At 36.9% G+C, this 20,449-nt stretch overlaps 1 protein-coding gene across 6 annotated transcripts in view; it reads right to left on the reverse strand.

Annotated features, from left to right (window-relative positions):
* Positions 1-20,449, reverse strand: part of EPHA6 (EPH receptor A6) — an 879,356-nt gene that overhangs the window by 632,728 nt on the left and 226,179 nt on the right. For all 6 annotated transcript variants that reach the window (XM_073305263.2, XM_073305254.2, XM_073305245.2 and 3 more), the window contains one exon: positions 9,771-10,434. In XM_073305263.2, coding sequence (XP_073161364.1) covers positions 9,771-10,434 — 664 coding nt within the window. The remainder of the gene's footprint in view (positions 1-9,770; positions 10,435-20,449) is intronic.

The following is a 20,449-nucleotide window of genomic DNA, read 5'->3' on the forward strand; positions in this document are numbered from 1 at the left end:
CTTTCACTTATGTGCAAAGTTTAAAAAAAAACAATTAACATTCTTCATTTTTTGAAATCGCTAAATCCTGAAGTGGCTTCCCTTTCCAGCTGCTTTGTCAAGTTGATTGCAGTGCAGTTTACACAGCTGAACAGGTCTGCAGGTGGCTAGAAATGTGTCAGGCAGGTGGGCTGCCAGGTATGGTGTTTTAATATGGAGGAAGCTAGGAAAACTTGATGGGGCTGAGATTTCGCAGGCTGTTAACATAGGTAGTTGTGGAAAACAGGTGTCCATAAGTAATTATTTCACTGCTGTCATTTTACCGTAGTAAGGAGCAAATCATTTCAGTAATAGACTTTTAAATAGATTTCTTCAACGTTAAGATATTGAATATGAAAAGAAGATGTCAGTTTGGTATAAAACTAGAAAAGTTGAACAGATAAAAGAGAAATGTTTTGCAGCTTCCCAGTATGCATTTATATACACAGAAAAACCACTGAAGTGATCTAAAGGATTTTTTTTAAAAGGCACTGCTCTACCTGAACACAACATCATACATCTGCAGATCAGCCCAAAGCGACACATTGTTACACAAAACATGTGGTTCAATTGATTTTTTCAATATTTTAAATAATATTTCTTTAATATTTAACAGATGCCCAAAGATGAACAAATTGGACTGATTCTGCTCTATCCTCTGTTTGTAGTCTTTCTTTTCTTTGCTCTAACTGACCCACGCAAATTTCTTTTGTCAAAGCAAGCAAAATATTTTCTGTAACAAAGGAAGAGTCAAAATTGGTTTGTAACGTGGTAAGGAGATGAGTTATACATTGTATGCTACTGGGGAATATAAACTATGTGTGCATATAAAATAGATACAGCATGGAATAATTTTGACATATTGGCATTTGGAAAATGAAAAAATAAAAACAATGTAAACATAAAAAGCCTCACTACTGATGCATGCTATACCACAAGAGCTAATAATATGAATTATGCTTTACTGTATATCTGCTTTTATTTAGAGAAAATAATCTATACTGTACTTGAGTTAAATAAGGTCAAATACAATTTTGTGCAGCTTGCCAAGAGTTATCTGTAGTTAACCATATTCAAAAGCTTTGTCAAAGTCAATAATAATTGCTTTTCTACACTGACTATTATCCACAGAACACATAGTTCCTGTGTTATTTCTCCATTATGTTGCTAGAATGTATTAAAATGTAGTCTTTTGGAAGAGGTGCCAATCAAAAGATGGAATTAATTGGAAGCACTGAATTGCAGTGACATTTCCTCAATATTTAGGTTCGGATTTAAATCTCTCTGTGCTTCATAGATACTATGCTACTCTACATGACAGACAGTTTATGACTAATGTATATTTTACACTGAAAAACAGAGTTTTTCTTGAAAATATGTGTACTGAAAAACAGTGAAAGCTTTTAATGTCAGCCAAATAAATAAATTACGGTAAAAAACATGTTTAATTTCTTTGGAACAGCAAAAGAACGTGTCTACTTTGCAAGTGATTCACACTAATTTAGTAATTCACAGTCATTTCTAGTAACTATTAAAGAATTGTATGGGATCGTTTTTAAAAATAATTTAATTACTGGGTAATTTATAGAAATTAAACACAGTCACAGTTACTAAATAAAAACAATATTAAACCCAGGCTGTCCCAAGGTCAGACCCCTGTGCAGAGGGAGCCCTCCATGCCTGTGTATCTTCTCTGAGAGACTGGTATTGCAGACACTACTCTCTTTCTAGCAAGTGACTGTTAACAACTCAGGGTTACATAGGTGCTTAAGATAAGGACCCTAAAAGTAGCTGTTCTAGGAAGAGGAGGGTAAGGAAGCACCAGGTTCTGAGAATGGAATGGAGTAGGAAAGAGAAGCTTGGGCTCTGAATTCATGGCTGCAGGGTATAAATCCCAAATTAGTAATTAAAAACAATAAAAACCAACACTATTATGTTTTATAGACGTGCTTTACTCAACTGAACACCTTTATTCCCTGAAAAAAGGGACATACATTACTCCTGAGCTTACATGATGCTACCACAGAAGGGCATGTGGGAGCCTGGGGTCCTAGAACTGGCATAGGAGGTTGAAGCAGTCATGGGATAAGAGAGAAGGTCCTCTCAAGGATCAGTAACTGGTTAAAAGACAGGAAGCAAAGGGTAGGAGTAAATGGTCAGTTTTCAGAATTGAGACAGGGACATAGCAGGGTCCCCCAGGGATCTGTACTAGAATCTGTGCTGTTGGAACATATTCATAAATGATCTGGGAAAAGGGGTAAACAATGAGGTGGCAAAGTTTACGGATGATACAAAATAAATCAAGATAGTTAAGTCCAAAACTGACAGTGAAGAGTTACAAAGGGATCTCAGTAAACTGGGTGACTGGGCGACTGGGCAACAACATGGCAGATGAAGTTCAACGCCTAACCTCGGAAAAGATATATCAGAAATGGAAAAAATTCAGAAAAGGGCAACCAAAATTTTTAGGGGTCTGGAACAGCTTCCATATGAGGAGAGATTAAAAAGACTGGAACTGTTCAGTTTAGAAAAGAGAAGACAAAGGGGGCGATATGATAGAGGTCTATAAAATAATGCATATAGACTAGAGAAAGTGAACTTAACACAAGAACCAGGGGTCATCCAATTAAATTAATAGGCAGCAGGTTTAAAGACAACAAAAGGAAAAACTTCTTCAGACAATGCACAGTCAACCTGTAGAATTCATTGCCAAGAGATGTTGTGAAGGGCACAAGTATAATTGGGTTAAAAAAAGAATTAAATAATTTCATGGAGAATAGGTCCATCAATGGTTATTAGCAAAGATGGTCAGGGATGCAACACTATTCTCTGGATGTCCCTAAGCCTCTGACTGCCAGACACTGGGACTGGATGACAGGGGATGGATCATGCGATAATTTTCCCATTCTTTTCATTCCCTCTGAAGCATCTGCCAAAGGCCACTGTCAGAAGACAGGATACTGGGCTAGATGGACCTAAGGAAGCATTATGCTTCTGCATCCAAAAACAAACCGTCTGTTCTGTTGTCAACATATTTATCTTTTCTTGTGTCAGCAGACATGTAACTAAAGCATGGTTACCTCATGGTTTTTTTTGTTTTTGTTTTAATAACTTGGCACCGAGCAAGTTGGAAGTTGCCATATCATAAGTCACACGTTTTGTGAGATTACTCCCAGAAGCAAAGAGATGGGCTCTCTGGGCTTTTGTTGTTGTTGTTGTTGTTTTTTAAATTAATTTCTTCAGAGTTAAAAGAATTTCTAAATAAATTACAAGAAGTAATGCTGATGACAGGATATTAAGGTGTAAATCCTATAGCTGTAATGTTAGTTCAAACTAGAGCTAATTGAACAACAGAAAAATTTACCTGTTTTATTTATTATTAGCAAATTTCAATGGTGCTCATGCACTGCTCTCTGTGTCAAATAGAGTTTAAACAACCCTAGTTTAAAAATTTCAGCTTCAATCTACTGGTTAATATCATTGGAATGTCCTAACTGAGTTAGCCTAATAATCTATCAGTACTCACCCCACATGTCAACAAATTCATCCAGAAAGCCATACAACATTGTTTACTTTATTTTTCTGAGAATATTCTTCAAGGATATGCACTGTATAGATAAAATAAATTGCTGCATGCATTTTGATTGGATGAGACATTGAAATGGCACACATGCTGATGTATATATAATAACTAATATTTTGTACCACCTAATTTAAATGTACTCCATAAATAATGAATAAATTCAGCTAATTTTCACTGAACCATTAAGGAACCAGCCTTTAGCTAATAATAAGCCAATTAGTGGTATGTTAGTCTTATGGAAGACTTATCTAGCATAGTCATTAAAAATTATTCTGTGCGACTTTAATCTGGAATAATGATACAGATTATGGATCATCTCATCCAGTATTCAGTTTCTGACCATGGTGTCTATAAAATTCTTCAGAGGAGGGGGAACAAGTACCCATTATACACTGCAGTACCAAAAGTCCCGGGAATGCCTTCCTAACACAAACCAGCAACTAACAGCTTTTTTGTTGCTATCCTAACTAAAATGCACATTCTGTTCCTCTTTAAATGTCTACTCTTTACTCTTATTAAACTATCTGCCCAATAATATTCTGCAGGAGTGAGTTCTATAAATTGTACACTGTGTCAAACAATTCCATTTTGCCCATTCTTAATTTGTTACCTCTTATGTTTGAAGGCCAACTTCTTGTTTTATTTTGAGCAAAAGTGAATAGGAATATCCAAATTGGCCTTTTCCGCAATATTTGTTATTTTATAGATGTCTATCATATCCCTTCTTCTCTTCCCTTTTATAGTCAATGAAAATGAATATACCTTTCACCTCCAGCAATCCAAATTCACATCTTCTCAAGGATCACAAGTAAAAATTAACCATTTATTCCTAGTAGTGGTTTACACACTACAAACCACAATATGGCACATGTTAATTTCAGTATGATTTACATTCTCTGCTCAACAGAAAAAGAATGGCATGGAAATTGGAACTCACCAGAAACGTGTACTGATAAAGCCGTGTAGAGAATGCTGCATAATACCTGCCCACAGTATGGTGTGACTGGCTCTGATTTCTGCTATTAGCTTCTCCAATTCATCAGTACTATATAGTTATGCAAAATGTTTAATGAAACGTAACACACTGGAACATATAAGCAGAAGATACCCTATAACTATTTTTACTGACTTCTTGAAAATATAGTTTGAAATTAAACTCAGTTTCATAAATCAAAAAGGGACAGATGATGTATACAATTAATTCAGAGAAGACTGCGTTTTTAAAGTGCCTGTCACTAAAATATTTTTAAAAAGTACAGTGAGGGAGCAATTCTGTACTCATTTGGACTTTTTGCCATTGACTTCAATAAGAGTAGAATAAGTCCCTAAATCAGTACAAATGGCAACCTATTCTAGCACTATTTCTCCTAAATATTCCAGCATTAGCACCCACCATTTTCAGTAGTGAATTTAATAAATATGGATATAATCAGGCTGTCAAATTCCTCACTCAGACACATTCACTCTGAAATGGTGCTGCTGAAAAAAAAAAGTTGGATGGCGAATATTGACACTGAATCAGAAGAAATAATTTGTTTACTTGGTAAGTAAACTTAGTGCCATAGCAGAGAGATCTGGAGAATTGGATAAAAGAACCTAATGTGTACAGGCAGCAGTGAAAAAGGAGACAGGAGCACTGTGCCATTGGCAATTAAGTAAGCAACTAAAAGGACAAGCATATGCCGCATGTGTTTGTTCCGGCTGCTTTATGTTTTGGAAATGGTGGGTATTACAGAGACAGAAGAAAAGAAGATACAGTTATAGAAAATAATATACTGAGGAGAATGGTAGGCAACGTAGACAGAGAGTACACAGAAGAAATTAGCGGGGAGATTAACTTGGGATTCTCAGTGATAGATAGGTTGGAAAGCAGAGGCGAGCTGGAAATGCAATAAGAATGGAAAAAGAATGACCAGCAAAGAAAAGATGGGAGGAAGAGGACAGCAAAAAAGGACGTGGAAGACCAAGGATACAATGGAAAGATTCTAGCAAGAGTAGTTTGAAGAGAAAAGGTCTGGAACTCCAAGACTTATGAACCTGTGCCATGGACTGGAAGGAATGGTGAAAAATCGTGGGCGACTCCAACCCTGTGTAAACAGGAAAAAGAGTCAACAAGAAGTGAAGTATGAATATTGACATGGGTACAAAGAGAAGAATAAATCAGTGGAAGTCTCCAGATATAATTACATAACATTAATTTCAATATACTAGGTATTTCTGGTTAAGCTGCTGCTAATAACTTTCCCAACAGCACCATGAAATTGACATGATTTTTGACAGTTTTCCTGCAGCCCACTGAATTTTTAAGAACAGCAGTAAAATTGACCAAAGATTTATTCATTCACTTTGTAACTGCTTACTGAAACTATGAGCAGCAGAAAGCAGCATTTCCACAGATTCAGAAAGACAGTTCTGCATCAGTGGATATTTTGTCGTGATCTTCACATCTCTAAGAGTAAGAATTTTTTTTAGTTCAGTGGAAACTGATCCATCCTCACCATGAAAGGCTTATTATTCCTCACTGGCAGGTGAGTGGGTGGATTACTCAACTCTTGGTGACCCGTAATTCAGCAAACAGGAAAAATATATATGGGGAACGTAAAATGCATTAATATAGTTTTCATAGTTAGCCTTTTCCCTCTAGTAACCCTTCAGCACATGCACAATATATCAGAACAAATGTCAGCATGGGATAATATTAAGAAGTCTGACAATTAACGTGGGGTAGAGAATGACACAAAATAGCTCTGATCACCAATTAACTAGCCTTTTCTCTTCCTTCACATGTAGACTTGGAGTATCATGAGAGAGTATATCCACTGAGGGGTACTGATGGAAGGGCATCAAATAGTTTGAATGTTCAGATATCTCTGAGATACAATTGCATGAAACTTCAATGAGAGAATTCTAAAGAAGTTTCTTGGGGACACAAATGGAAGGAATTATGTTGGTAATGTTTGGAATAAGCAATGATCATGGTGATCTTAAACAAAAAAAAGAACAATTGGTTTGGTGTGTGGTTTTTTATTTTATTTTACACTCTTCTTTCCTGTTTTTAATAAATAAATTAGAAATGTCAAATAGTGCATTAATTTCTGTACCAAACAGATACTTTTCAAATCATTTTAAGTTTAATTTGTGCATAGACTGGATGGCTTAGAAGGTTGCTGATGGGCACCAAGTCTTTTTAACTTTCTGGTTCAGACCTCACCCTGGCTAGGAGTGCTCCCAGATAGTTATCATAGAATCATAGAATATCAGGGTTGGAAGGGACCTCAGGAGGTCATCTAGTCCAACCCCCTGCTCAAAGCAGGACCAATCCCCAATTTTTGCCCCAGACCCCTAAATGGCTCCCTCAAGGATTGAACTCACAACCCTGGATTTAGCAGGCCAATGCTCAAACCACTGAGCTATCCCTCCCCCCCCCAACCATGATTTGATGGTTGTTTGAGGGGACTATATTAAATGAGATGGTTATCTCAATTCAGTTTATTTTGACCAAGTGTCCACATTCCAAAACAAAATACAATAAAAACACCCTGCAATCAGACTTGGCAGAGATGTATGTCTGTATTGAAAGTCTAAGGAAATGAGGAAACTTAAATACCCTAGCAGTGATTCTTCTAGATCACCATTTAGGCACAACTAGTTGGTGAAAACAAAACACAAATGTACAGTAAGGAATTAAAAATTAGAAAGACCAGTGCCAACCTTAAAATACATGGCATAAGACTCAAGATGTACAGATGGATGGAAATGTCATCCACCTTTGAAATTAATTTATATCTCCACAGCAAGCCAAAAAGAGAAAAAAACCCTAAAGCAGTTATCTTAGAGCACAATCTGTTTAAACATTAACCTGTCACTCTCTGGGCAATTAAATAAAAATAAATACTCTATTAAATAAGCTTTTAGACACTCCTATAGTTCATTATGCTTCCATCTAGTATATGGTTGTTTAACAGTATTCTTGATCCTCTTACTGAATTAACAAATGGATGTACAGCGAGAAGCTTCAGAGTCACTCGCTCTTGGTTTAGGGTGCAGGTAGCATTGCTTACACATAGTCCTATAGTATGAATCACACAATGCAATGGAATTCACAAAGTGTTAATAGCTTTTGTTGTGGAAAATTCTTACTCTATTAGTCAGTCAGAGATAAAACGAAATCCTATGCAAAAAAAATCATAAATATCTTAACTGGATATACATTTCTATTTATGATGTTGCCAAAATTGGTATCTTTTCTGATGGATAAATTTCAGGAGACAGTGATAATTTTTTGTCATCACAACAACACTGGAGAAAGTGAGGTCCACTTTCTTATGGCAGTATATAAAGTGTTTTTAATGCTCCAGTGCTGATGTTCTCCATCCTCTTTATCTATCTAAAGTTTCTACACTGTTGTCCATTACCAATAGCAAAGTCCCTTGTGTAATTTATAGAGACTTTTGGCTTTTCTCCTTCCTCCTTACAAGCCAGACAGACTAAAGCAGGCAGAGACCTTTGTGCAAAGGCAAGTGGTTTTATACAGTGGCATGCCCTCTAAAACCCACTATTCAGGAACAGAGTCACCACATTCACAAACCTATATGCAGCTGTTACAGAAAGGAGAATAAAAGAACATTAAAAGCAGATATGCTCTTTAGTAGAGCCTGATTGTTTCTGAAACTGACCAGCATATTAACTTCCAGGACATTCTGCAAGATGAACAGAAGCAACTGCCTATATCACTAGTGGAAATAAATGGCACCCTTCCACACTGGTGGAAAGTCAGTATTGGCAGGTGTATTGTCTGCTGACATTAGGGTCAAATTCATCCCTGGTATCTGCGTAGTTGCACTAAGGATACATTTTTACTACAATACCTGTCAACTATAGATCTCAAAGACTTTTCAGGATGCCTTGTGATAGATGGACATGCAACAATCATTACCATGAGGAAACCTGCTGATAAACCTGACAGCTTCATATTTTGGGTGCTATAAGATGCATTGCTGTACCAAAGAACAAACATCTTTGACAGGTACTGAGAGAAGTCTGTCAACACATGCACATGGCTGAAAAGAACTAGAACTACATGACCAAATTTTCAAATTTTAGGAGGGATGTGCCCCAACCTCACAAAAATTCCTAATCTTACCCAAGAGTGTGACTTTATCAGAGTTTTATCTGAATGCCTATTTGCCATGTACCAAATAATCAGGAGGTTGAGGTCACAGGTGGACTTTTCAACTGAGCAAAAAGTTCAATCATCACCAACTTCCAATGATGCATCCTCTTTCTGAAGAGTCTGACACAAATAGTGCTATATTCCATAAACAACACTTGACAGCTGCAGAAGACTTTTTTTGTTCATACTTCCTGTTCTTTTGTGCTCTAATCCATGCATGGCAGGTGTAGCCAAGAAATGAAAATATTTTCCCTTTGAAGCCATCTTCAAGAAATTGTTACTTGTTCTGAGAAATCATTCATGCCCTTCCATGCCCTAACAAAATGCAATACTATATCTGTCCGACATATTATATCTATCCTAAATAATATTCTCACACAAAATGATCCCCATAGAAAGTTTCAAATCACAAAACTATTGAATAGCATTGGGGTAGACATATTTTCCAAGGAGACAACAAGAAGCAGCAGCAAACACTGGAGAAGTTTGTAGTACTTGTTTGTAGTACTTGTACCGTACTACTTGTTTAAATGCAGGAGATAGCAATCCTGCATTTTTCAAAGCAAGAAATGGTAACAGATATTTGTTACTGAAACACCAATACTGGCTATGCAGTATAATTCAATACCATAATGAAAGAGAATTTGAGTAGCCTTATTTCTAAACTTTCACATTCACATTGAACTTATGCGCACACTGCAGTAAATCTTCTTTTCTCTCTGACTGAACTCAACATCCATATATTTTGTACCTAATTACTTTACTTGATATTCATGCAGCACTTAAAACTGTTCATTCTGAATGAATGATTATAAAGCTGTCACTTAGAAACTAAAAGTTTTCTTACAAACCAACAATACCATGACTTTAAAAGTACATTTTGCTTATAGAGGCATTACTTATAAATATGTGGTGCAATAGTTTCAACATACAAATGCTTTATTTGCTATGCAGATAATTGCATAAGGTAACTTTTATAAAGTGCTATTTTCTTACCATGGCAGGAACCATCCACTTCCTCATATCCTACACTGCAGATGCATCGCCCAAGAGGCACAAGCCAATCCCCATCTGCTCCACAATACAGTTTTGGAGTATCCCGCTCCTCAGCACTCTTCACACAGGAACCCCGTACTTCCACCAAAGAGGAAGAATCAACCCTTGGAATAGTATCAGGAAACATAGCCAAGTTACGAACCGTGAAAGGGCACTTTTTGTAGTAAACGCGGGCAGAGACCAGAGCAATGCAGGCTCCAATGTCCTGGAAAGCAAGATAGAATCCTTTCCTGTTTACTGGCCCAACCTCACGAACTTCTGTGTTGAGTTTAAGGATGCGGTCACCCAAGTCCATCTGGGTAAAACTCTCATCAGCTGCAACAGTATCAATTTTAGTGTATTGGCTTGGCTTGAATTTAACTCCATGGGACTCATCTGACTCCATGTAGTAAAGGTTAAAAGTTTCTTTGCAAGTTCCCAGTACCCATGGAATGCTGTTGCAGTCCCTCAGGGTAAACTTCATTTCCACATAAATTTTCTGGGCTGCATCACGGGAGATCCAATTTGTACGAAGCCAGTTGTTTTGGTTTGGTTCCATTACATTACATACCTGGTAGGTGTGAATGGGACGATTGTGTTCATCCATTTCAGTTATGGCATCCCACTGAAAAGAAAACAAGTTGTTTGAAAAATCAAGAATCATAACCTATATATATATATATATATATATATATATATATATATATATATATAAACCTTAATAGAGTTAGAACATTTCCTTTACTTAAAAATTAGAGCTTAGATATTAATTAAAAGAAGGTTTACTATGGAAAATATAGTTTGCATCTTAGAAGTTCCATGTTGAAAAGAACAGAAATAGAGAAACTGTATCAGGAAAACAAAATTTCTAATGATCGTGGCTTCAATGGGGGATGAAGATACTTGGCATGTCTCAACATCAGATCCTATATGTTCTGTATTACCTTTATTGTCTCTTCATCAGGAGTGGGTGGGTGAGATTCTGTGGCCTGCATTGTGCAGGAGGTTGGACTAGATGATCATAATGGTCCCTTCTGACCTTAGTATCTATGAATCAAGTAGTCCCTGATAGCCCTCTGGTAATTTTTGTTGCCCCTCCTTCAACAACATGAAACTTCCAAATTTGCGCACAGCATTCCAGATGTGGTATTACTGTACTTATTGCTGAAAGATGACCACTTTGTATACATCTGCTTCTTATGTGGAACAGATACTGAATAACAAATCAGCAAGGGTAAAAACTGCTTTTGAATAATGTGGCTATTAGCAAATTCATGAAAGGGCTTCTTGCCAAACTGTAGCATTTACAGAATTTAATAGGAAATCATGCCTTTATCATTTCATTGAAACTAACATTTCATATCATTGAAACTAACTTTTCATATAATTGAAACTAACTTTTCAAAGAGCACACAAAATTAGGGATGAGCCCATCTTGTGAAGGTTAGATCTGAATCTGAATTTCAATGTTCTCTGAATTTGGAAGATCAGGGAGGGATCTGTTTTTCCACTTCTGGACTCTCTGTATGATGAATAATGTTTTTGTATGACCTTTCCAACTGAAAAATCCAATGTGAATGTCACTAGTAGGATTCATCTTAGAAAAGTGTTTATTCTAATGCCACACATGAGAGACTTGTAAGATGCTTACTTTATTATGAAATCTACTAATTTAAAGGGATCACTGGTTGTCAAATATATACTCAGTAAAGTTGAGCTAATAATCATTTTACCTCCAAAGACTCATTAGCAACAATAGAAACTCAGGACATGTTCTTCCTTAGAAGAACTATACTAGTAGCATAAATCTCAGCACTATATAGATCTAAAGCACTAAGTTCTGAGTGGCCTTTCAGACATGCCATCCTCATATGGCATTCTAGATATAAACTGAGATACCAGTGAGCTGAACAGCTGGTCCTAAATATCACTGAAAATGCCAGACTTCTTTCTTTTAGTGCTATAAACCATAACCATTTACATTAACTTTTGTAGCTTATGTTTGCAATGCTTTTATTTTGAACATATATTGAACATATATTGAATAAAAGTTATTTCCTTGCAAATTAGTTAATAAGACACTCTTTGAAACCATCAAAATAATATGGGTAAAACAATTAGAAGTAGAGAAGTCCATGCAGTATTTTGTCTCTTGACACCGAATTTCATTTTACCATGTTAGATACATAACAAATGTTATGTAAAAATGTGCATTAGAATTATAGTCAATATGCAGTTTCAGGTGCAATAAGGGGATAATTACCTTCAAGTCATTAAAACAACATTATTCAAACATGAAGTCACATATTGTTAGCACATGATACTAAAAATATATTGCCCACTCCACAACAGACAAGACCAACATATTCTAATTTAGGTATCTAAGTTAAACACCTAAATAAATGCTTTGGTTTTTAGAGATGCAGAACATCTACCATTCCTATTTGTGTCAATGCCCTGAGGAATGTGTACTTTGCCTAGGGGACTCGAGACTGAGAAAATCTAGATTATCTGTGCTGAATATAATCTGAGTCCTATACCACATTCACCATTTATGAGCAAAGGAACTGTTCTAACCTGATTTTGAGGCATCTGTCCTCAGTAATGAGGACAAGAGATTGCCTCTTTACCTCCTTTCATTGTGGATATGAGGTGAAGAAATTAGTTAAGTATTAAGCTCTGTTTTATAGAATTCTAACCGTTTGATGTCATCTTAAAGGACAATGTGAATACTCAAATAGAGAGAAAACATATTGTTTTATTCCATAACTTTTAAGAGTGCATTGCTAGTCTCATGGGGGGAAAAGTAACGTGGATCCCCAAGGGGCTTCATCTCACCTCCATCCTCTCTGGACGTCTCTAAGAAAAGCATCAGTCCCCCTTGGAGGTAACAGATCAGTCACAGTGGCAACATCAGCATCATTTCACAGCCTCATGAACCTGCTAACTTTTACCAACCAACGCAGTTAACTTTCAACAGCCTACTGTCATCAACAGAAAGAGCTTAGTGTCTATGAAGATTCCTGCCCACCCCCACCCCCTAGAGGTAAGGGATTTGGGAAGGGGAGGAGACTGTCAGCAGAGAAGGCTAGGGAGGGAGAGAGGAACACATCAAAGTAGTCACACAATATGAAAAGAATGTTGAGGGCTCAGAGCATAAGGGAAAGCTAAGCAGGAGCTGATTAGGCTAGAGTTAAAATAATAGAGAATTGAGAAGGGTTAAAAAAGCTAGAGTTAAAGAATACAACAAACAATAAACAACACAACATGGGAAATAGGGAAGAATTAAAAAAAATATATCACTAGAAACCCTCTGGACCCCCGTCTATATATTGTCTATATTGTAAAGTCTTTGAAGCAAGGACATGTAATCTTGTTTGTCTGTAAAGTACCTAGCACAGTTTTAGTAGATAACTAAATATATAATCTCCTGTAATATAAACCAAAACAACAAAAAAGTCCAAAGGCTCTCTAGTGGCATGTGTACACCAAGGCACGTGTGTGAGGAAGATGCTACAAGAAATAGCTCCAGAGGTCTCTTACAAACATAGGGTCAAAAAACACAGAAGGATTAGCCAGAACGTAGTTTTTGAACAGGCAGTCAGTCATATACTGTCCTGTTGCAGTGACTTAGCTTTAAAGCAAAAAGCTCCAGCATGCTACTCTCTCCTCCAAAATATCTTGTAAAAATATCATTCTTCTAATATGATATTTTCCTCAGAACTATTTAAATATTTACTTTGAATCAATACCCTCCTCTGAACTTTAAAAAAATAGAGTCTTTAATGCTGCTGCTGGGCATGTAGTTAAGAACATAAATCTGTTTTTTCTGTGGTTAAGGAAAGGGTTCTCCATTTAAATAATAACTAATTTCAAAGAACAAAACAAGAAGATCCATATATAGAGACAGTTTTTCTAGTCCACTCAGAGCAGATACAAAACTTTATTAGAAATACAAATGTATTAAACAAGAAAGTAATAGCTGGATGATGAATAAATAATACACGTTTAAAATGAACATCTAATTTGCTCCTGCCATTGTATTTGGAAATAGAGTGAATTAGAAAATGCATATGTTTATATATTTGTGTGTTTCTTATCTCTACTCTTGGATTCCAAGCTCAAGAATGAAAATAGGTCCCCAAAGCATCTACCCAAACTAGTCTGAAATCTGACAGGCTTCTGAATTTGTGATAATCTGTGTCAAGAACATGTTGATCCTAAGATAAATGCTTGTTTCCGGTCTGTTTTTATTCTCTACAAAGTTAATATAGTGAATGTAACAGGTAATAATGGTCCTGCAATATTGAACAATTGCTAAAATAGTTACTTAAAACAAAAAACAATCAGAGCCAGACCTCTGAAAAGTACCTGGTTCATACATAGGGTGAATGCTCAACACTTTCGAAAACTAGGCCCTTTGAAGTTGAGTCAAGTTGGGCACCCAAAAATTTAGTCACTCAAAACATCTGGACACTTCTGAAAATTTAGGTCAAGTTGATTTTATGCTTCCATTTATTTTAAAAATATTTGATAGTAGCATAAAACTCATTCGATCAACAAAACTGAAATAGTGGAGAGAAGAATCTGGAGTTTGGAAGAGAATAAATGTACAAATTGTCAGTTACAAAGAGAAAATATTAGATTGGGCTACAAAACAGCAATGAAATTTTATTGAGATAAAGTCTCAGATGTTTTCATATCTTTACAAGCTACTTTACAACCTTCCATTTTCATTTTAGGACTTCACTAATGTTTAATCACTATATGGAGAACACTGTTGGGCTAATGACTTAATTTATTACCTCCTGGTGGCACTGTTACAATACTGGAAATTGTTTTCACAGTCTGTTCCACTCTCTCCCTCTGTGTTTTAAAAAGTGAACACTATTCTCAGGTTAAAAAATAACCATAAAAGAACCATTAATTGCAATTCAATAGTGTTCAATAGTGCAATTCAATAATAAATGCAATACTGATTAAGGTTTTATTTACACCACCATACAGAAAAGATTACATTTCATATGCCCAATTATTTTTCAAATACTTGTTTCTTTTTCTATAATAATATCCTCAGATGGAAAGTAAGATACTGGGCCATTTTCAGTCCACTGTAAGCAGGTATATCTCCTCTGAAGTCATTGGAGCAGCACTGGTTTAAACCATATATATCCAAACCTGGATCCCTGTGAACTGTCCAGGTAAAAGAGGGCTTTTCTGCACCACCATGGAACTATATAGTCCCCCTCCCCTTCTGGTCATGTTGGGCAGACGGTGGAGGGATATGATGGTCAGCGACCCCACACTGACCTGATCTGCAACTAGAGCAGAAAGTCACTTCCTGGCTCTCTATCCCTTAAAGGGGCACAGTCCTTTTCCAACAAGTCAGAAAATGGCCCCTGCCATTTAATGAGCAGTGAGGACATTAGTTTGACAAGTAATGAATTATCAAGAAGGAAAAGAGTAAATAATGAGGAATTCACAATAATAAAACATGTTAGGGGGAAAAGCAAGTATTCTTTACTCCGATCACTGTGTTTGTTTCATTACTTCCTAAGAAAACAAATCTGTAAAGAGAGAGAAAGACCAAATTTCTTTTAAAAATGTATAAAAGCTTTGTCATAAATATAAAGGGAAGGGTAAACCCCTTTGAAATCCCTCCTGGCCAGGGGAAAGCTCCTCTCACCTGTAAAGGGTTAAGAAGCTAAAGGTAACCTCGCTGGCACCTGACCAAAATGACCAATGAGGAGACAAGATACTTTCAAAAGCTGGGAGGAGGGAGAGAAACAAAGGGTCTGTGTGTCTGTCTATATGCTGGTTTCTGCCGGGGATAGACCAGGAATGGAGTCTTAGAACTTTTAGTAAGTAATCTAGCTAGGTATGTGTTAGATTATGATTTCTTTAAATGGCTGAGAAAAGAATTGTGCTGAATAGAATAACTATTTCTGTCTGTGTATCTTTTTTGTAACTTAATGTTTTGCCTAGAGGGGTTCTCTATGTTTTGAATCTAATTACCCTGTAAGATATCTACCATCCTGATTTTACAGGGGGGATTTCTTTATTTCTATTTACTTCTATTTCTATTAAAAGTCTTCTTGTAAGAAAACTGAATGTTTTTTCATTGTTCTCAAATCCAAGGGTTTGGGTCTGTGGTCACCTATTCAAATTGGTGAGGCTTTTTATCCAACATTTCCCAGGAAAGGGGGGGTGCAAGTGTTGGGAGGATTGTTCATTGTTCTTAAGATCCAAGGGTCTGGGTCTGTAGTCACCTAGGCAAATTGGTGAGGCTTTTTACCAAACCTTGTCCAGAAAGTGGGGTGCAAGGTTTTGGGAAGTATTTTGGGGGGAAAGACGCGTCCAAACAGCTCTTCCCCAGTAACCAGTATTTGTTTGGTGGTGGTAGCGGCCAATCCAAGGACAAAGTGTGGAATATTTTGTACCTTGGGGAAGTTTTGACCTAAGCTGGTAAAGAGAAGCTTAGGAGGTTTTTCATGCAGGTCCCCACATCTGTACCCTAGCGTTCAGAGTGGGGAAGGAACCTTGACAAGCTTATAGCCCTGTCTAGGTAACATGCGATGATTTTTCTTCCAAATTAAAGGACAAAACATTTAATCATTCTTTCTATCAAAACCGATGCCAAATCTATTCTAACCTTGCTTTTTAAAAAAAGAGCATTTCACAGTGATTTAGGACACAATTCTCAGTGACACACCACATAAAAATGTAGACCAGCATTTTTAAACCAAGCACCTAATGTTAGGCATCTAACATAAAGTGCTCTGATTTTCAGAGGTGCAATCTTTGCTTTCACTGATGTCAGTGGATGCAGGATCAGATTCTTAAAAGAAGAAGTATTAGTTATGTTGGTATAAAACAGCCATGATGCAAAGAGGCTTTTCATTATATTATGAAAGTTGTGACAATGTGGTGACGTCCAGAATGTGCAGAAATGATTAATTACATTTCACATAATCCTTACATCCAATGGGAGACCGTAGATATTTTTCTTAGTATTTTAATTTTTTTTTTAAATTCATTACTGTCAATAATCTAATTCTTACTTTATTTGGGTACCAGCACTTGCAGATCTCAGCTAAGAGTCATCACCTGAAGTCTACAAGTGAATTCCCACTTTCAACAGAAAGCTACTGACAACTTTTTTGATCCCACTTCCATGGAAACCGAGGTTGAACTGGTGAAAATAAAGTAAGGGGTTTTAAAAAGTTTTGAAAATTCCCTTTTTCTGTTTCCATTGAGCTGATCTCCATGGAAATGGGATCGGAAAGGTCAAAGCTAGACAGCAGCATAGAAGAACTCTCACTTAGCATATTTAGGTTGCAGGCATCTGCAAAATGTGCTGCCATCTGCAAATGCAGATTTCAAAATCCACTTACTATAGCAGCATTCAGAGCAAAGACAGTTAAAAATTATAGTATTGTGAAGTTTGGAAAAACTTTCCAATTAATACTTTATAAAGGGCCATTTAAAAAGCATGGTTGGCCTTTAAAACACAAATCTTTGAAAATGGCAAGGTCATGAAGTATTAATCATAAGTATAAACTTTTTTAAAAAAAAAAGCCTAAAATTTTAATGTATTAAATGTGTAGTTTATATGTACTTGCCTGGTGTTCAACTCTCTCTCCTTCAGTTCTGTACTTGCAGCTGTGACGCCGCAGAAATCAGAAGTTCCTGCCTCTAAGAACAGCATTAGAAAAGAAATGCAATAATATGTTGTGTTGCTGTAGGGAGCACGGAGAAGGGAACTTGACATTTTAGATCTCTTTTCTGTAACAGTGCATCATGTTAAAGCCAGTATATTATAATCTGAAAGCCTAACACTTCTGTTATGCAATTTGGGTGAGGAGGTAAATGACATGTCTCTATCTAATAGAACAGGTGGCAGAGATGAAGTTCCCCTTGTAAAAGGCTATAGTGATCCAACAGATCATATCTCTCTGCAAGAGAATGTGGTATGTGAAATATTTGCCTCCAGGCAAGTAGAGAAAGGAACCAGATGAGACTTTAAAGGTGCCCATTGATTCAAGTGATACTAACTTCAGTTCCAAATTACAAATTTGTTGACTTGGGAGTATGAAATCACAATGTAAATACAGTACAACACTGTTCTAGCTTTGCAGAACAACCATTATGGACATTATTTTTACAAGCTAAGCAAGTGCCTGAGTCATAGCCCTAAGCATGGAAAACACTGTACAACTGTGTATATATGCTCAAGGCACCCAACAGGCCAAATGTCATGAAATACGTTTGGATTTCAAGACCCTTGCAGAAGATGCAATGTGTCAGACTTTGGCCCCCAGCCAGACTCTACTCCTCCCCTCCAAAAAGAGATTCCATTTGCCCAGCACATGGAAAGGAAATATCATAAAATGTGTCTAGAAAAAAACACTTCATGGGGTAATGCCTATACCGGATAGATTTCAAATACAAGTCAGGAAAAGTAAAAGCAATTTGCTATGCACAAAGCAGATGTACAGCCAAGATGCCCCATTGATCAGTCAATGGTTGTAGGAAAAGATGACCTACAATCTGCATAATTGGAATTGTCCTTAAAACCCGTCAGAACTGAAGAATCCTAGAGCTGTCAAGGTTTACCAGCAACATTATCTGGAATATGCATGTCAGAGAGTCAACCCCAAAACCACAACCTCACCTCCCACCCACACATATCCCACCCTCAAAAACACGTTCTATACAAGCACAGTTTTGACACTGGAATGGGAGAAGTCACAGAGCCTCCACAAAGGCTGCTAGGAACCTTGCGGTTGCGATTGATTTCTATGTGGATGGCGCTCAAATACTATGGTGATGGGTGGGAGTACAAAACACTAAGACAGAAAGAGAAGATAGAGAGATGAAGGCACAAATAGAAATACTATAAAAATGAAACTAGAAGCCAAAATGAAGACACCTCAACAAATCAGTGTCATATCTTCAAGCAGCTACATGTTGAAAAAGAGACGCTTGAAAAAAATTCCCAAGGTGTGTCAAAAGAGAAAAGAGTAAAAAGGTGTCGAAACACGCAGTGGCTCAAAGAACAAGGCAAATTCCAAAAATAGCACAGAAAAAGGAAATATAAAATTGTTAAAAGGAACCAGGAAGGAAAAAGCATCTTGCCTTCCATTCCATATCACTGGTAGGCAAAAGCAAGTTATGTGAGGAGAAAAGGGCAAGACCGTTCATTGATACCAAATCATAGCAGTCCATTAGTAACTTTTCAAATGCTGATCTCTATAACGCTGTGAATGTGACCACAATGAAGAGACCATGGCTGAAGAATGACTGCAGAACTGTAAGAGACAGTGTTTTGTTTTGCAAAACAAAACTATAAAGGTTTATGTTTCTTATCGATCGGTGGGCTTGTAAATCATTGGACGAGGGATACTATGGTATGCTCCTTTAAGGCCAGTACACTGTAATCTGGGAACATATGCACTGCTGGAGGTTAGTTTGCTGCATCAGCTGTTAGAGCTTGTAGCAGCTTGATGGAACTCTGCAAATAAAGAGCAAAAATCATCCTATACCTGTGCATACACCTAGAGTTACTCCAACAAGGCCCTACCAAACACACCTCAGCTACAGTAATCCGTTCCCTAGTGAACACTTTAGGATTGTAAAGATTCCCTCTTCATGCCTCTTTTACTATTGCAATCCATTTATTGCCTCTCATCTACTGCTGCCTTTAGATCCAAGAATTGCTGCAGACTGTCAACACCACTGCTATGAAGGCAGAGCTGCAAGTAAAGTGGACACAGTCTAAGTAGGGGACAACTCTCTTTATCTTTGATTGCTGCTGTTTATATTAGCTGAGGGCCAATATTGGTCGCTTTAAGCGAATACTCTCCCTGTCTTAAGTAGTGTCACTAATAGTGGCAATTCAAAGCATTCAAAAATCATGATCCAAGTCTCCTAACTTCCTGAGATAGGCTTAAAAATATGAGGTTTAAAATAATAAATACTTAGTGGATTCTTTTTATTTGCCTCATATGTTTCGAGCCTTTAGAGTTCACCTTTTTAAGCTTATTTTTAAGGTTCTCTCTGCAACCATTTATACCTTTTTACACTTTTTTAAAGATGAAAATGCAAATTTTTACATAATTACATGACTTCCTGAAACTCTCCATAAAATTGCAATAGTTGACAATACTGGGGTTATTCACCATTTAAGGCAAGCAGATTAAGACCATGAGTTTGCTATTTTCAAAACTGCTAGTCAGATAGGTGGAAAGATGGTCCTGAGATTAAGGCACAGGACTAGAAACTAGGAAATCTTGGTCTTAGTCCCAGCTCTGCCACAGACTACCTGTGTGTCCTCACAAATATCAAAGGATCTCTCTGTGCCTCAGGCTTCCCATTTTAAAAATGGGGATGAGATTATCTACTTTCATGTGAGTGTGGAGAGATTTAAATGGCTGAAATATGCAAATGGTCAGTGGAATTAATCTGGATTCTTTATTCCATCAAAACAAACAGGAAATCCAAGTGTTCCCATCTTTCCATCTCTTCCTTCCCTAGTATTTTTAAACAGGTACTGCAGTTGTTGCTGCTCTATCCAATGATTAGATGCAATAAACTTCTTTGTTTAGACTACAAGATCAAAACCATATTACATGGACTTG

The sequence above is a fragment of the Lepidochelys kempii genome, chromosome 1 (assembly GCF_965140285.1).
Source record: "Lepidochelys kempii isolate rLepKem1 chromosome 1, rLepKem1.hap1, whole genome shotgun sequence".
In the NCBI taxonomy this organism is placed as follows: Eukaryota; Metazoa; Chordata; order Testudines; family Cheloniidae; genus Lepidochelys; species Lepidochelys kempii.